At 32.0% G+C, this 16313-nt stretch overlaps 4 protein-coding genes across 7 annotated transcripts in view; 1 reads left to right on the top strand and 3 right to left on the bottom strand.

The window, feature by feature from the left end:
• The window catches only part of LOC136784054 (uncharacterized), a 38085-nt gene extending 34509 nt beyond the window's left edge, over positions 1 to 3576 (bottom strand). Inside the window, exons 1-9 of one of the 2 annotated variants that reach the window (XM_066744525.1) lie at positions 3148 to 3576; positions 2162 to 2275; positions 1894 to 2085; positions 1636 to 1754; positions 1268 to 1517; positions 983 to 1195; positions 713 to 891; positions 440 to 649; positions 205 to 361 (exon numbers count right to left, since the gene is read on the bottom strand). In XM_066744525.1, the coding sequence (XP_066600622.1) occupies positions 205 to 361; positions 440 to 649; positions 713 to 891; positions 983 to 1195; positions 1268 to 1517; positions 1636 to 1754; positions 1894 to 2085; positions 2162 to 2209 (1368 nt within the window). In that variant the 5' untranslated portion in view covers positions 2210 to 2275; positions 3148 to 3576. The remainder of the gene's footprint in view (positions 1 to 204; positions 362 to 439; positions 650 to 712; positions 892 to 982; positions 1196 to 1267; positions 1518 to 1635; positions 1755 to 1893; positions 2086 to 2161; positions 2276 to 3147) is intronic. The other variant, XM_066744524.1, reaches the window with a different exon arrangement.
• Positions 3577 to 7596: 4020 nt separating this feature from the next.
• LOC136784048 (uncharacterized) lies at positions 7597 to 9540 on the bottom strand. Of its 2 annotated transcripts, none has more exons than XM_066744515.1 (3): positions 8950 to 9540; positions 8412 to 8629; positions 7597 to 8351 (listed from the first exon to the last, which is right to left on the bottom strand). In XM_066744515.1, the coding sequence occupies exons 1-3, from the start codon at positions 8987 to 8989 to the stop codon at positions 7623 to 7625; spliced, it is 987 nt and encodes a 328-aa protein (XP_066600612.1). In that variant the 5' UTR covers positions 8990 to 9540; the 3' UTR covers positions 7597 to 7622. The 2 variants fall into 2 exon arrangements, with proteins under 2 accessions (XP_066600612.1, XP_066600611.1); XM_066744514.1 differs by having other exon boundaries at positions 8412 to 8869; positions 8950 to 9537.
• LOC136784035 (uncharacterized) lies at positions 9466 to 10817 on the top strand. The gene is made up of 2 exons (XM_066744489.1): positions 9466 to 9483; positions 9942 to 10817. Exons 1-2 carry the CDS (start codon positions 9466 to 9468, stop codon positions 10815 to 10817), a joined length of 894 nt encoding a protein of 297 aa, XP_066600586.1.
• A 667-nt stretch (positions 10818 to 11484) lies between these two features.
• On the bottom strand, positions 11485 to 12823 carry LOC136784050 (uncharacterized). Of its 2 annotated transcripts, none has more exons than XM_066744516.1 (4): positions 12696 to 12823; positions 12425 to 12545; positions 12190 to 12332; positions 11485 to 12112 (listed from the first exon to the last, which is right to left on the bottom strand). In XM_066744516.1, the coding sequence occupies exons 1-4, from the start codon at positions 12786 to 12788 to the stop codon at positions 12089 to 12091; spliced, it is 381 nt and encodes a 126-aa protein (XP_066600613.1). In that variant the 5' UTR covers positions 12789 to 12823; the 3' UTR covers positions 11485 to 12088. The 2 variants fall into 2 exon arrangements, with proteins under 2 accessions (XP_066600613.1, XP_066600614.1); XM_066744517.1 differs by having other exon boundaries at positions 12190 to 12329.
• Between the last annotated feature and the right edge of the window lie 3490 nt (positions 12824 to 16313).

The following is a 16313-nucleotide window of genomic DNA, read 5'->3' as shown; positions in this document are numbered from 1 at the left end:
ACAAATTACTGTATTATTTAAATGGGAAAAAGTAAGCAGTTTGTGGCATACATTAAATTTTTTTTCTCAGCATCCAAGTTTCACAGGGATATATAAATTTTTTTATTTATTTAGAGTAGGTTTAGAAAGTACTTTGGTCAAAATAAAAAATAAAAATTTTTAATTACCACCTTAATATATATATAAATGTTTTCAAAAGATTACTTGGTGTGCTCTTTGCATGCCTGGGGTACATGTCACACGAGGAGCTTGGCCAGGTACTACATGTTTTATTCTAACATTTTTCCTTCCCTCCTCTGTGAAAATTTCTGTAAACTGTTGAATATAATGGTTTGCTTGGGCTCTAGTTCCTAAAGTAAACCTAAAACAAAAAATAAATAAAATACTCATTCTATGTAACAGTAAATTATTAAACATTTAAAATTTTAAATCTAATTACCTGCAAGCAGAACCATTTTTCTCACCCTCTCGATGATCTCTATCTACATAAAGTTCACCCAGGTACTCAGAATTGGAAGGTCTTTGCAAAATTGAAAGCTTTATGTGATAAACTCGTCCTTGGCTTCTCTCAGTCTCTAATATATACTCTTCTATAAGTTGCGGCAGACAGTCTTTCGTTTCACGTGGCCGCTCGTATGCTTTTGCAAGTCTAAAATTATTTTTTCAGTTTTAATGAATCATTTTTAAAGTATAAACAAAATATATAACGAACCGTAAAACATCGATTGGTGTATTTGGCGGAAGTAAAGGAGGATTTGTAAAAGAAGGCGGTGGGCAGGCAGTGTTTGACACTACTCCTCGTTTTGCACGCAATTTCTGCATTAAATCTTGCATAGTTAATCCCTCCGGTTGTGCTAACTGTTCTAATTTTCTTTTCCGATTTACCGTAACCTATAAGGTAAATATTATATTACATTTTGAACACAATATATTACTTTCACATAATAAAATTTTAATATTTATAGTAAGCAAATTATTCTACTTGTGAAAACTTTTTGGCTTGGCGTGTAAGTTGTTGGTCTGAAAGTAAAGGTTTTGACTGTTGAAGACGTGTCGTAGATAAGCTAGGCATTGGATCTGGCTCCAAGCAAAGAGGTCCTTGAATAGCTGCCACTAAATGTGATTCCAACAATAATCTTTCTTCATGACTCCAATCTCCATCAGATGTAAGCATTGATATATCTGATAATATACTCTAAAAATAAAATTTACAAATGTTTAAAAAACAAGAAGTAGTCTTTATGAATACTGTCAAATTCAATATAACCTGTGTTGTAGGCTTGAGAAGTACGTGATGGATATCAGCTTTATTATGTGAGAATGCTTTTCTATAATCTCTAACTTCAGCTATGATACAGCCATCATAAAATAAGTGAGAGTTATTGGTTTCTAATTGTTCTGCCAGCATGGCAGGTAATTGGCCATTGTCTATACAGGAAAGCAATTCACCCTGTTCGTAACCCATCAGTTGAGTTTCCGACAACACCGAATTTTTATCATATTGATTACCCTTATCACTGTAAAAGAAACATTAATATCCAATATTAGCAGTTCTCTTTATTTTTATTTTAAATAAATTCTATAAATATCTGTTTTATGTGCTAGAAACAAAATAATTCTATCTGTTTCATTTACCTATTTCTTACACCTAATGAGTATCCTTTATTACCAGCATAAAGATTGACAATCAGGGTATGTAAACTCTCTCTTTGCACTAAGCGGCCCAAAAGATCACATTCATTTTCAAGGTTGTTCTGTAATATAAAGAAAAATTATTAAAAGAAAAAATTACTGTTAATTAAATTTTCAATTCAAACATTTCTGTTCAATAAATTAATATTATTATATGCTCATAATTAATAAATAAAGCATCATATTAACAAATATATTTACCAAAACTGAATCAGGCGTTGCATCTGGAACCTTCGAAAGTTCTTCAAAATAAAGCCGGGTGAGCTTTGATTGAATGCTGGGCTTAGCAATATGCTCTTTTTTCTGAGAAGACAATGGCTTATCTATAGTTAAACCTAAAGAGCTCTGGCTTTGAACATTTCTCCAATATTTTGAAACTTGATTAATCATACCCTATATAGACAATTTTTATTACATTTAATTGTCTTAAATAAATAAAGAATAAATGATGATATTTTATATTATATACCTGAGCCTGCTGACATGCATCATCTAAAGTACAGGCTGTACCAATCATTGTACTTGGTCAGTGCTGGTATCATGTCAAATTAATTTCACATCTGGTATAATAATAACTTATTTCCTAAAATAATAATAAGAATATTAGTTAATAATATCTATAGAAATATTAATTATTAAATAATATCACAGCATGAAAATAAATAACTTTAACAGTAGCAATATTTTATGGAAAAAGTTAACATTTATCTTCTATATAAAAGCTTTATTACAGTAAGTAATAAAATATGCTATTTTTATAGAAAAGAAAACTTTTTTATAGATGTAATAAAAACTATAAAAGAAAAATAAGTATAAGCCATATAATATATATAATTATCTTATCATATATAACAATTTCTATCTTAAAATTACCAATAACTACATCATTAAAGAAATAATCTAATAATATCATACATATTATGTAAATAGTATTACTTAAAAAATACAGAATCTCACAAAAAAGAAATATGAGAGAAATGGGAAATGCTTAATTATATTTGAGAAAAAAGTGTTGAATAATCCATTAAATTTTGAAGTCATCATAAAGCATAAACACAGTAGTCACAACATCTACTCTGGGAAAAGTAATACTATTAATTTATAAAGAAAGCTAGCTATTTCTGAATCAAATAACAAGACTAATGTAAATATTATCTCATTCTGAACAAATGTTTGATTTAGAATAAACAAAAATTAAAAACCTTATGAAAGTAAAATTAAAAGTATAAATCATAAAATCATTTACAATTTACCAAAATAGAAGGTTATGTAGATAGGGCATGGAAACAGAGCTCGAGATGATACGATATGCTTAAAGTGTGATTATATTGAGATGTCAAAACAAGCAATCATACAGAAAGAGGTTATGTGAAACTTGTGTTTGATTATAGTTTGATAGGTACATTTACACTTCCAATGTTGAATACATTAAATAAGTAATTACAATATGATTACCTTCACATTGCCTAAAACACGATTCAATGGTAAACATTAGGCACGGGATGCAAGTCAACTTAATTTACTTATCTTAACCTGCTCACACCGATCAGTAAATAATACAAAGCTATTTCGGCAGTGAGACTAAATCTTTAATAGTCAAATTAGCTAAGCGAAATTATTAGTTTTAAATAAATAATATACATAAAGTATAAATGTGTGTCATTTTAAGAGCATAGGGGTAACCTATTGTACAAACACCACACACACAGATTGGAAAATCTCTTTTTTCTTCGAGTTCAGTTCGGGAGGACTGATCCCATTGGCCTAATACTGGTGATTGGTGGTGATTGGTAATCAGTATAGGGCCGTTGTAAAGTGGAAACCAGCATTGCCAACAAAAAAAAGAAACTTGAAAAAGGTCAATTTGAGTTGGCAGCTCTGCGAAGTAACTACACTCAGCAAGTAGGGGGGAGATTGCTCATGCCGTGTCCCGAAGCAATCCTTGCCGGTACTGCCGGTAGGCGGCGTTTCGATCCAAGCATTAGCTTTCCTGCAGCTTCCAGATGATTATGCCCTCGCGCCATCTATCGAAACTGATGCGAAACAACACGGCAGAGCTTCGAATATGGTAAAACAGATCTACATTAGATAATTTTATAATTTAAGAAAATATTTTTATTTTGACGTAGAAAGATACACGAAAATAGCATTAATTTGTTAACAAACAAAATTAATAAAAGTATTATACATATACCGTACATTATTATTACAATATCCTTCTTAAATTTAAATATATGACTTCCAGATGATTTAACTAAGCTATATACATATACAGGATGTATCACGAAAGACGCACCAGAGATGGAATATAAAATTTCATTTATTTCTGTACATCTAAGAGATATTAATTTTTTGTGTAGAACATTTTTGAAGCTCCTTTGTATTTGCAATCAAAAAGGTCTTATAACAAAAAGTGATATTTCTTGAATGTAGTGACAGAGATAAGTGAATTTTAGTTTTTCCTGTGATGTTTTTTCAGTGATACACCTTGTATATTAACCCTTAACGTATAACGTCTGCTGACTTGTGCCTTACCGAAACTAACTACATGTAATTTTGTTGGTCATAATAATATTGAAAATTAGGCCTTTTAGCGCGCTAAGAAAAAGTTCTGTGATTAATTTGAGACCAAGAAGAAACAAATATACCTAAAAATGTGGAAGATTTTTTAAAAAAACTAAATTAGCTATTGAAAGACAAGTTTTACACTATTTTACGGACGGAGAAGTTTCACAGTGCGTTAGACAAGGACAAGCCTATTAGCTCTCTTTGCTTTAGAAGGGGTACCCACTCTCTCCCCACCATTTCCCGCTAAACAAACCAACTCCCCTACACACAACAAGGTGGCTGGCTAACGCTGCCTGTCGGTGTGAATCCGTAGCGGAATGGAAGAATAAATAATTATTTGTAGATTTCAGGGTTAGGTTTTCGCATATACGGCGTTGTACCGCTCTTCCATATCATTTCGGGAGGCTACAGTAAAATTTTCAAAATATTTTGTCATCTACAAGTCTCAAAATACTTGAATTAGTTGACGAAAGCGTGACTAGTAGCAGCCGACGCTGATCGCTAAGTTGTGTAGCGCATCACCTACGAGCACCAACACACAGCAAGACGGCTGGCTAACGCTACCTATCGGTGTGAATTCGTAGCGGAATGGAAGAACAAATAATTATTTGTAGATTTCAGGGTTAGGTTTTCGCAAAACCGACCTTGTACCGCCCTTCCATATCATTTCAGGAGGCTACAGTAAAATTTTCAAAGTATTTTGTCATCTACAAGTCTCAAAAAACTTGAATTAGTTGACGAAAGCGTGACTCGTATCAGCCGACGCTGATGCTACACAACTTAGTGATCAGCGTCGGCTGCTACGAGTCACGCTTTAGTCAACTAATTCTAGTTTTTTGAGACTTATAGATGACAAAATATTTTGAAAATTTTACTGTAGCCTCCCGAAATGATATGGAAGAGCGGTACAACGCCGGATATGCGAAAACCTAACCCTGAAATCTACAAATAATTATTTGTTCTTCCATTCGGCTACGGATTCACACCGACAGGCAGCGTTAGCCAGCCACCTTGCTGTGTGTAGGAGAGTTGGTTTGTTTAGCGGGGAATGGTTGGGAGAGAATGGGTACCCCTTCTAAAGCGTGGAGAGCTAATAGGCCTGTCCTTGTCTACCGCAGTGTGAAACTTCTCCGTCAGTAAAACAGTGTAAAACTTGTCTTTCAATAGTTAATTTAGTTTTTCAAAAAAATTTTCCGCATTTTTAGGTATATTTGTTTCTTCTTGGTCTCAAATGAGTCATAAAACTTTTCTTTAGCGCGCTACAAGGCCTAATTTTCAATATTATTATGACCAATAAAATTACAAGTATTCATAATTTTTATGAAAATTATTTTTTATAATTTTGAGAAACCGAGTTTGTAGCGCGTTTCAGTACAGTCAAAAGAGTAAATTTAATCTCTACAAAAAAGTTCATATTCCTAATAATTTGGAAGATAAACTTGAATGAGTGTTTGAGTCGCTCAATGCATCCCCTTAAATAGCATTTGCTAGAGGTTCAATTTTTTTAACGAAATTTCAATCTATTCACACAAATTTACATTAAAGCCGACTGGCATAATATTGAAATAATTTATGAATTCCCTTTGTACTACAAATTGTTTAACTACAAAACACTTCAATCATTTATATCTCGCGAACGGGGCATTGTAGGCAGCTCTGCAAGGACTCCGTTTGCTTGTGTGTCTCGACATTTTTTATCCGATTCTGCCATAAAATTGCCGGACTATATTTTTTACCTCAGAATAAAAATATAGGCAAAGATGAGTTCAGCAAGACAAATCTCGTCTTGATCGGACGTCGAGAAGCTGAGAAATCCATTAGTTAAGCTACAAATTGTTTAACCAACAAATACTTAAAAAATTCATATCTCGCGAACGGACCATCGTAGAGAGCTCTGCAAGGGCTTATTTTTCTTGTCTCGGCGTATCCCACCCGATTATGCGATAAGATTGCATGACCATATTTTTTGGTGCAGGATGAAAATATGCACCAAGATGAGTCCAACGAGACCACTCTCGTCTTTATCGGATTTCTAGAAGGCGAGGAACTTGTTAATTAAGCTACAATTGCTTAACTAAAAAGTATTTAAAAAACTTATATCTGGGCCATTTTAGAGAGGTCTGGGGTGTCTCTTTTCAGCCTAACTCGCCTAAGAAAATGTATATGCTCCTGGACTCTTTGGTTTCTGAGATCCTTAGAAATTTACAAACATATTAGAAATCCTGTATTTAGTAGACCTAAACTGTATATTATGTATATTACATTTAGTAAGATGTAAACACGAAAGAATGCTCTCTATGTATAAAATTTTTAGCTTGAACCTAAACATTGCAAACTCGTTAAAGTGTCTTACCCATATACACGATTTTGGCCCTAATTCATCTTCCCTATAGTTGTATGGATATATTTAAGTTTAAAGTTGTACACAATAGTAGTTATGAGTACGTCCTAGTATCTACCTATACTGACTAATAGTGTTTGTTATTTACGCGTATACAGGGAGGTTCTCCAACGGCGGCATATAGGAGATTCGTGTTAGTTGACTATAGCGCTCAGGATGATGGCTTCTGAGAACGCTGATTGGTCAATATCATGTAGTGCCAATATGAAATGGTCCGTTACCAATAGCTGAATAAGAAAAATGAGACCCATCCGCCATTTTGGAGTGGAGAAGTGTTTACATGCTAGTTGTAGCAGAAAGAGGTGTGAAATGGAAAAATGTCAAATAGTGAGGTTACTAAAGTAAAAATGGGAAATAATGAAAGGAAAGTAAGAATATTCAAACTTTCCATTTTTACTTTAGTAACCTCACTATTTGACATTTTTCCATTTCACACCTCTTTGTGCTACAACTAGCATGTAAACACTTCTCCACTCCCAAATGGCGAATGGGTCTCATTTTTCGTATTCATCTATTGGTAACGTACCATTTCATGTTGGCACTACATGATATTGACCAATCAGCGCTCTCAGATACCATCATCCTGAGCGCTATAGTCAACTAATACGAATCTCCTATATGCCGGAGTTAGAGAAAAACCCTGTAGGTCTTAGGAAAAAAGAAGTAGACGTATTAGTTGTGGAACTTAATAATAGTGGTAAGTCGACGGTCATTAATAATTTCAAACATGAGGATGACCGATGCATAGACATAGTGCCGACTGTCGGGCTTAATGTCTTAAAATTTGAAGGGAAGTTGATGCTATAGAAATAAATCACCTTCTTAAGTTAACTAAACGTTGTCTTTATCATCTTACCGCACCAGCATTGGATACAAATTTTTAGACACTTGTTGATGATTGTTGAGGAATTATTTGTGTAAAAATGTTGCACATATTCTTTATAATTGTTTACAATTTATTTCAAAGTTTACTTGTCAAATGTAATGGTGTACTAGTTACAATCTTATTCATATTTTTCGATTTCACAGATTTTGTACTAGATTTTGAATTGTTAATAAATTTTAATTTTGTTTGCTTTAATTGAGATACGTTTAATATAGGACTAACTGAAATCTTACTTAAACTATTGTTAATTGTCTTATTATTTGATTGTCTGTAAGCATTCTTTTTTATGTCTTTAAGCCTGTTTTTGTTTAAAGATCTTGTACCAGATGATGTTGATGGCTCTTCATCATAGTTGCTAATTCTCTCTAAATGTTTTAATCTTTTCCCTTGCTTCTGCTTTTTCCTTCTAGTTAATTTATGTTTTAACCTAGTTTGTAGATTCACATTAGAATCTTCTTTGGAGCTGTTCAATACGTTTGTAATAATTTCATTTTCCTCTACAGGCCAAACAAATAATTCCTGATCATGAAATATCTGCTGAAATGCTTCAGCCAAGTTCTGCATTTGTAATATCTTCATTATAGATTTTAGTTTTTCTTCAGTTGTATCACTTAATTTCTTAGGAAGCACTGATTCTATTTGAATTTCTTTTGGTATTAACTCTTCAGGTTTATATATTAGATGTACATTGATATCAATGTTTAAATCCTCCTCCACGCTATAAACTTGAAAAAATTCCAATGTAATTTGCGTAAGACCATTATTTGCGCTGCACTCGAAATTGGATAAATTTTCAGTAATGTTCTGAAACAAAAATAATGATATAATCCTTTCGCAAACACAAAGTTAATATTAAGTGCTTACTTGTAGTTTTTTGAAGTTAGTAGTACGCTCCTTATAACATTCAATATGAAATTTTAAATGTTTTAGAAATGTAAGTAAACTAGTAAATTCATTAAGAGAATATTGAGAAATCAATTGTTTCATGTCAATTGATGGTGGCATAAACCATTTGCCAATCGTCCACATTTCTTTAGTTTTTATTATCTCTACTACAAAGGTTTCATTATTGCAATTAAATTCTAAAACATAATTTGAACCTTTAAACTTTTTGCAGCTTAAGCCAGTATAATGAAATAGCTCCATTTTGATTTCTGTGGCTTTATTTAAAATTCTTGATTGTGGAAGAGAAAAAGTAGATTTGGACAGGGAGGTAAGAACTTTTCCAAACTCAATGTAGCAATTTTTTGAATATAAAGCATCTTTTGCTTTAATGAATAAGGACTTTAGTAACCTTACATCAGTTAACAACTGTTTTTCTTCTGTTTACGAGAAAAAAAACATTACATCTGATCGAGAACGAGGGAAATAAATTATTCCCTCGAATCATTTGTGCACTTACCCGCTTCCCTTGATGAATCACTAGATGCATTATCACTCATAATAGAAATGAATTCGAAAAAAAGCTTAAAGAATTAACCTTACAACTTACATAAATACTAATTTAAAGAATACAATATCCCGCCATTACGGCCATTTCCAACTTTCCAAAGCCGCCGTCTAATTTGGGTCTGATCTGGACATTGACGCGAGAAAAGCTTCGCTGATACAATACTAACGCATACGGCGCAGACGCAGAGCGCAATTGTATACAGTCACACGACAATTAACAAAAATCGATTGGGCCATCAATACTACGATTGTTGTTTTCATTTATTTGTATTTTGTGAAATTTAAATGTAATTTAATAATTTCATTTTTTCAGAAAAAAATATTAACTTCACAGCTTTCGACATGTTCGGCAATGGCCGTCATAGACCATTCTGGGAACATTATTATAAAGATTGGCATGGAATTATTTTTATAATTGATAGCAGCGACAAAGGAGCGTTTTCCAACAAGAGACACAGAGAACACAATGCAACATTGTGTCAATGTAAGCTTGTTCCAATAAAGACTTAGGTCGACTTTAGTTAACTTTTATTCAGAGCAGAGTCCAGTCTTTCAATGGGATGAAATTGGTACCAACCTTTGATTTTTTTTGATTATGAAATATGCTCAGACTGTTCGGAATACATATATTGGCAAGGCGCCTAGTTTATCATTTAATAATTTAAGAGGAATAAAATAAGATATTGATTGTGGTAAAAGGTAAGCTGTCCTTATTTTTAATTGTAATAAATAACTTGCTATATGTTATTTTAAATTGTCATTAATGGTATCTTAGCCGCATTATTATTGCATATAGTAGGGAATAAACTTTAGATTTTAACCCCAATTTTATTGTAATTATTTATTTTGGTTATAATAATTCGTAAAGAAAAATTACTTTAATTGATGTTAATTGAAAGGAATTTTAATATTAATATTATTTTTATAATTTTATCTCTACAGATGGATTCATTAATTATTGATAATTTAATTGCAACACCTGATGATCAAGAAACATCTTCTAGTTCAAGTGACGATCCTTCTATACCCAGTTCTACATCTACAAGTGAAGAATCGTCGAATTTCGAATATGAAGAAGACTTATTATTGATTCCTTTGATGCGATATTTACTAAGTGGTCGAAAAAAAAGTCGGATTGAAAATTATTTGGACACTGTAAATTTATTATCTGAAGTAGAATTTAAGCAACATTTTCGATTATCAAAATATACTGCTTCAATTCTCATTCAAAATCTAGAAAAATCTGGTTTTATTCCATCACATTCTTTTGGTATCAAACCTATTTCAGCAAAGCTTAGTTTTCTAATGTTTTTGTGGTTCATTGCTAATACAGAACCACTGCGAACATTATCTGACAGATTTAATATTTCAGTGTCTTCAGTTTTTCGAGTCTTGCGACGAGTTATAAATTGGTTGTTAACTAAAGTAGATGAAGTAATTAGTTGGCCGCAAGATCATGATCTTTCTAATATAATTGCAGGTTTTAAAAGAAAACGAGGAATAAATAATGTTATAGGAACAATTGATTCTACGCATATAAAAATTGCTAAACCTAAGGCCAATGCGCAACATTATTGTAACCGAAAAAAATACTTTTCTATTAATTTACAGGCTGTAGTAGATTCAAATATGCGTTTTACCAACATTTATTGTGGTGAACCTGGTTCATTCCATGACGTACGAGTGTTTAGAAGGTCTCTCTTGTATGATACTTCAAGTATGGATAAAAGTATCTTATTTCCTAATGAAACATTTATATTAGGAGATTCAGCTTATCCTTCGTTACCATGGCTCGTTTCGCCTTTTAAAGATATATAACGGTCATTTAACTCCAGAACAACATGAATTCAACTTTATGCATTCATCAACTCGTATAATTATAGAGAGAGCTTTTGGGTTATTGAAAGGCCGATTTCGCAGGATACAATTTTTTACTGAATATCGTGATATAAGTTTCATTACAAAAACTGTAACTGCAGCTTGCATATTGCATAATTATTGTATTATAGCTAACGATTCATATGATTTTAGTGAATATATCGATGATTGTCTACCTACTGCAGATGTTAATTATAACGAAATACATAATGTTCATTCATCAACTGAACAAGATCGTAGAATGCAATTATTTAATGAAATATTTCTTGGTATATAGTTTTATAACTATTTTTATTTCTCTCACTCAGTTGCTCTTAATTATAATACTTTATATTTATATGATTTATGAAATTGATTATGAAATAAAAAAATGCAAATTTTTATATCTTTTAGTTTATTATTTGACACTCCTGTACATTTACATATCTAGTAGCTTTATAAATAACGTGTAATAAAAATATTAAATAAAATTTCATACATAATTTTCTAACTTAATTATTTTTATAACCTAATTCTATATGTTTAAAAATATATATGTAATTTTTCTGACTTCATTTTATAATACTGTTATTAAGAAAACGCAAATATAATCATTCAGAGTCGGACGAAGCTACTTTAAATATTTTTTTTAATAATTTGTATTTTCTATTCTCAACATCTACGATAGCAGCATATCTATTTTCCTTTTGTTTTAGTTTTGCTGCAAAATATTCTCTTCTTTGCCTTACTTCTTCCTCTTTTAATATTACTCTCCTTCTTTTCAATTTTAAGATTTCTTTTTTTTGGTCTACATTAAGCGTTTGTTTCTCTTTCAAAATCTTATCTTGTTGAATTTTAGTTTCTATATACTCAGAAAATTGCTTTTCTAAAGTAGTTTTATCGTTTCTCTGTTTTCTTTCATTTTTTTTAGAAATAGTTGTACTTGAGTTACTAGCAATATTCTCAGAGTTTATATTACTATTTTCTTTTAATAAAACAGAAGCGTTTAAATGTTTCCCTTTTGCAATAGACAAAGCTGAAGGACCCGGAATTGTTGAAGAATTTATAGACTTAGTGAATTTTGATGAAAATATATGATTTGTTACGATATCTTTACCCAAGTTTAAAATGTCATCTAATTGATTAAACCATTTAAATGTCATTAGACTTCTTCCTGATTTAGAGTTATTATCCACACATTCTTTGTACTTTTTCAGCAGAGAGTTCCATTTCTAGCGGACTTGGTCTTTTGTCATCTAAAATCAACAATTTTCTGTTTAAATGTGATCAGAATAAATAAAGTTAATTTCTTTCACAATCTAATTCGTGTTACCTCAATTCCAAATTTTTGTTCCAAATCAGTTGCTATTATATCCCAAAGTTTGGCTTTCTTCTTAGGATGATCTAATAGATCCATATTAGCCTCATATATGCTAAGAAGTGCTAATACAGCATTATCATCCCAAACAGCACCTGCTTTATAAAATTTATTTGTAAAAATGTAGTTGAAGACAATTATAAACAAAATAAGTAGTTCTATAAAGAAATGTGATATTTGTAATACTTACTTTGTTTCTTCTCTGCGCAATTTTCTATATTAAAGATAGTTGGATTATCTTCCGGTTCTTCTAATGCCTGATTTTCCATTTCGTTAGTTTTATTATGGTTCAATAGATGATTTCCACTCACCTAATTTTAAAGACATAATGCATAAAAATAAACTAATTTATTATTTTTCATCAAACTTACTATATTTATACAAGTTTTTGAAAATTTGGAATATAAAACAATGGAATCGTTTAAAAAATATAGGAATTCATTAAAAACTAAAGAAGTAACCTTCAAATGTTGGTGAACTGCATTTTGGATGTAAAAGATAAAATGTTTCACATATTTAAAAATACTATAGTGAAATAAATTGATTACAATCATTACAATACACCCATAATAATGGCGGCTGCACGCTGTGTTCGCTGTGTTCCAACTAGAGCCTGTAATCTGTGTTAGCATGTGTGGCCATGTGCCTATTTGTGTTTACTAGTTGGAAAACGCTCAAGTATTAGTTGTCGTGAAAGAAGAATTAGATATGCTGCTTCAAAATCCTGATATAGCAAGTGTTCCATATATCGATCCAATATATTTTAAGACGTTCATCCATTAGGCCTGTTGCGGGTCTTTTCCTAACAGCAGAGCATAGGAGATTCGTGTTAGTTGACTATAGCACTCGGAATGATCGAATCTAAGAGCGCTGATTGGTCAATATTACGTAGTATATACCAGAGATTAGGGGGAGATTGAGATTGCTCATGCCGTGTCCCGAAGCAATCCTTGCCGGGAGGCGCCGTTTCGATCCAAGCGTTGGCTTCCAGATGATTATGCCCTCGCGCCATCTATCGAAACTGATGCGAAACAACACGGCAGAGCTTCGAATAGGGTAAAACAGATCTAGATTAGATAATTTTATAATTTAACAAAATATTTTTATTTTGACGTAGAAAGGTACACGAAAATAGCATTAATTTGTTAACAAACGAAATTAATAAAAGTATTATACATATACCCTACATTATTATTACAATATCCTTCTTAAATTTAAATATATGACTTCCAGAGATGATTTGTTTGATATATATATATATATATATATACAGGGTGTTTCACGTAAGGCGCCCGAAGATAAGAGTTGACCAGTTGACCAAAGATGACTGATGTGAGCGGGGAAGGGAGGGGCAGCGATACGCTAGGGCTGTGTTCGTTTTTGTACTGCCAGTATCGGCAGTATAACAGGTAACGTTCGTTTATACATTGCAGTGCGCTTTTACGGTACTGTAAAGTTTTTATGACGTAATGATTTTGATGTCATTTCCTACTGCGGGTACTGCAGCCAATGAGAACCGCTTAGTCGCAGATATTCAACATTTGAAAACTTCAATGTTTTTATAACTTTTTATGTCACTTCCCACTGCGAATACTGTGCCTGAAAAGGTAGTGTAGCTGCAGTACAGCAGATGACACCAGCCAAAACACGAGTAAAGGGCATTACATACACGGCAATACACGCAAATAATTGCCATCAACGCAGACCTTCTTATCAATGTGTATGTTGCCGCTCATTTTGATTTCTAGTTGTAGGCTACTCCAGTCAAATTAAGGTTAAAATGCTCAAATATATATGTATAAAAATACTTAAGTTTAAGTTTCTTTATCTTTTGTTTAACGACGGTCTACTTAAGAAAATAAATTTCGCAAAATTTGAAGTCTTAGGGTATGAGCTTAGGGGGGATATATAAGTAAAATTTGCTTTTGACTACTTTTTTTCATTAATATGAACGACGGTGGGATGAAAGAAGGGTAAATAATTATATCTCGACTTCTGTTGACTGAAAAATATGTTTTTTATTTTTTATATTACTCAAAAAAATATCTAAAAATTTTATTTAAAAAGTTATAAATCAAAATGCGAAAAATTGGTATAAGTTAACTTATTTAATTTACAATCTCTTAAGCTAAAATGGTTTTGATTGGACAAATATTCATATGGTTTTTATACATCTCATAATTTACTAGAACAGTTTGATTAATTAAATTCTATAATTTTACGCAAATAGAGCATGGACATAGGGCGCTTAAGTTGATTTTGTTCGATCACGTATACACATACAGTGCTTTTAACTATAGTGTAGTATATCACCATTTTAAATTACAGAGTGAAACTAGCCGAACCACACACGATTCAATTTCCCACTGTGTAGTACTACTGACACCTCTTCAAATAACCAATTAATATACGAAGTTATAAATAAAATACGTATGATAATTGTCCAAAAGCTAAATGATATGGGTTACCATGGATTACTTATATACCATCTAAGCAAGAATACCATGCATTTTAAAAAAACTGTGCTTACAAATTTATTCGCAAGATGGTGTGGAATACAGTTTATTTCAAACTATTTTCATTAAACAAATGTAAAGTCTTTTCCAATCGATCAGAATATCAGTATTCAAGATATTCAGTTAACGGGATCCCTCACGCGTGCTTTACCGACAGTACAAGTCAATAAACAATTCGTTTAATAAAAGTAAAATGCGAAGCAAATTGCAAAAACGGGCTTCTTTATGACAAGGTGCAAATTATAACGAGTCAATCGAGCTTAAAAAAACTCAAATCGGATGAAGAATAACGCTGTACCACTGTCCCGCGTTCTTGAAGTGGAAATAACCAAAAGTAACCTCTCTTCAAGAACGTGGCACAATGGTACAGGGTTATTTTTCAACTAATTTGAATGTTTTTAAGTTCGTTTGACTCGTTAGGACTGGCACATTGTCCTACAAACCCACGATTGTTCAATACGCTTTGCATTTGAATTTTATTAAACTAATTGTTTATTGACTTGAACTGTCGATAAAGTAGGCGTGAGGGATCCCGTTAACTTATTAATTTCCCAAATTTTTCAGACTTTTTCAGTATTACTTTAACCACACTGAATACAAAAAATGTTATCAGTTTTTTTTTCAAGCAAAGTAAAAAAAAAGATCTATTCTAATGATCAATCCGAATTACTATAGACCTCTCCCCTTCTTCCTTTCTGATAGCTCACGTAAATACTCGATGTGATAAGCTGCTATTTCCCACCCCACGGTAACTGGCACTAAACTGCTGTCAACCGTTCGAAAATACAGTATGCAGTACGCAATGCAGTACGCTTATTAAAAAACGAACGTTGATTGCAATACACTGTGATGACGTAGTACTGCCAGTACTGCCAGCACAAAAACGAACGCACCGTATGTTTACATGCTAGTTGTAGCAGAAAGAGGTGTGAAATGGAAGAATGTCAAATAGTGAAGTTACTAAAGTAAAAATGGAAAATAATGAAAGGAAAGTAAGAATATTCAAACTTTCCATTCATTATTTTCCATTTTTACTTTAGTAACCTCACTATTTGACATTTTTCCATTTCACACCTCTTTCTGCTACAACTAGCATGTAAACACTTCTCCACTCCACTCCAAAATGGCGAATGGGTCTCATTTTTCTTATTCATCTATTGGTAACGGATCATTTCATGTTGGGACTACATGATATTGACCAATCAGCACTCTCAGAAACCATCATCCTGAGCGCTATAGTCAACTAACACGAATCTCCTATATGCCGCCGTTAGAAAAACGCCCTGTATAAAAGAAAAAATGTTTGTTAGTTAATGGATTTGAACGAAAATGAAATTAAAAAATTCACAATTTATTTCGAGAGCAAGTATAGGTTATATATATTATTCTATTTTACGATTTTACAACTATATTGATAATAAACGTTTGTTAGGTGTTTGTAGATTCTTGTTACACCAATAGAAACATTTGTTATGATTGAACATTTTTGCAAAAATGCAGAAAATAAAAATCGCATCAGTGTGAAGTTGACTGGACATTAACTAAATTTGTCCTTAAATAATG

The sequence above is a fragment of the Prorops nasuta genome, unplaced genomic scaffold, assembly GCF_024137725.1.
Source record: "Prorops nasuta isolate Cenicafe-Biocafe unplaced genomic scaffold, Cenicafe_Pnas_1.2 PNAS00045, whole genome shotgun sequence".
Classification (NCBI taxonomy): domain Eukaryota; kingdom Metazoa; phylum Arthropoda; class Insecta; order Hymenoptera; family Bethylidae; genus Prorops; species Prorops nasuta.
The sequence above is the reverse complement of the archived record's forward strand: the minus strand, read 5'-3'. Positions and strand labels throughout refer to the sequence as shown.

Coding starts and splice junctions, on each gene's coding strand:
- LOC136784048 (XM_066744514.1), bottom strand. CDS start 8,989: ATGAGTGATAATGCATCTAGTGATTCATCAAGGGAAGCGG. Junction 8,870..8,949: donor TGATTCATCAAGGGAAGCGG/GTAAGTGCACAA, acceptor TCTCGTAAACAG/AAGAAAAACAGTTGTTAACT. Junction 8,352..8,411: donor CTAACTTCAAAAAACTACAA/GTAAGCACTTAA, acceptor TTTTTGTTTCAG/AACATTACTGAAAATTTATC.
- LOC136784050 (XM_066744516.1), bottom strand. CDS start 12,788: ATGATTGTAATCAATTTATTTCACTATAGTATTTTTAAATATGTGAAA. Junction 12,546..12,695: donor CAGTTCACCAACATTTGAAG/GTTACTTCTTTA, acceptor CTTTAAAATTAG/GTGAGTGGAAATCATCTATT. Junction 12,113..12,189: donor AACAAAAATTTGGAATTGAG/GTAACACGAATT, acceptor TGTTGATTTTAG/ATGACAAAAGACCAAGTCCG.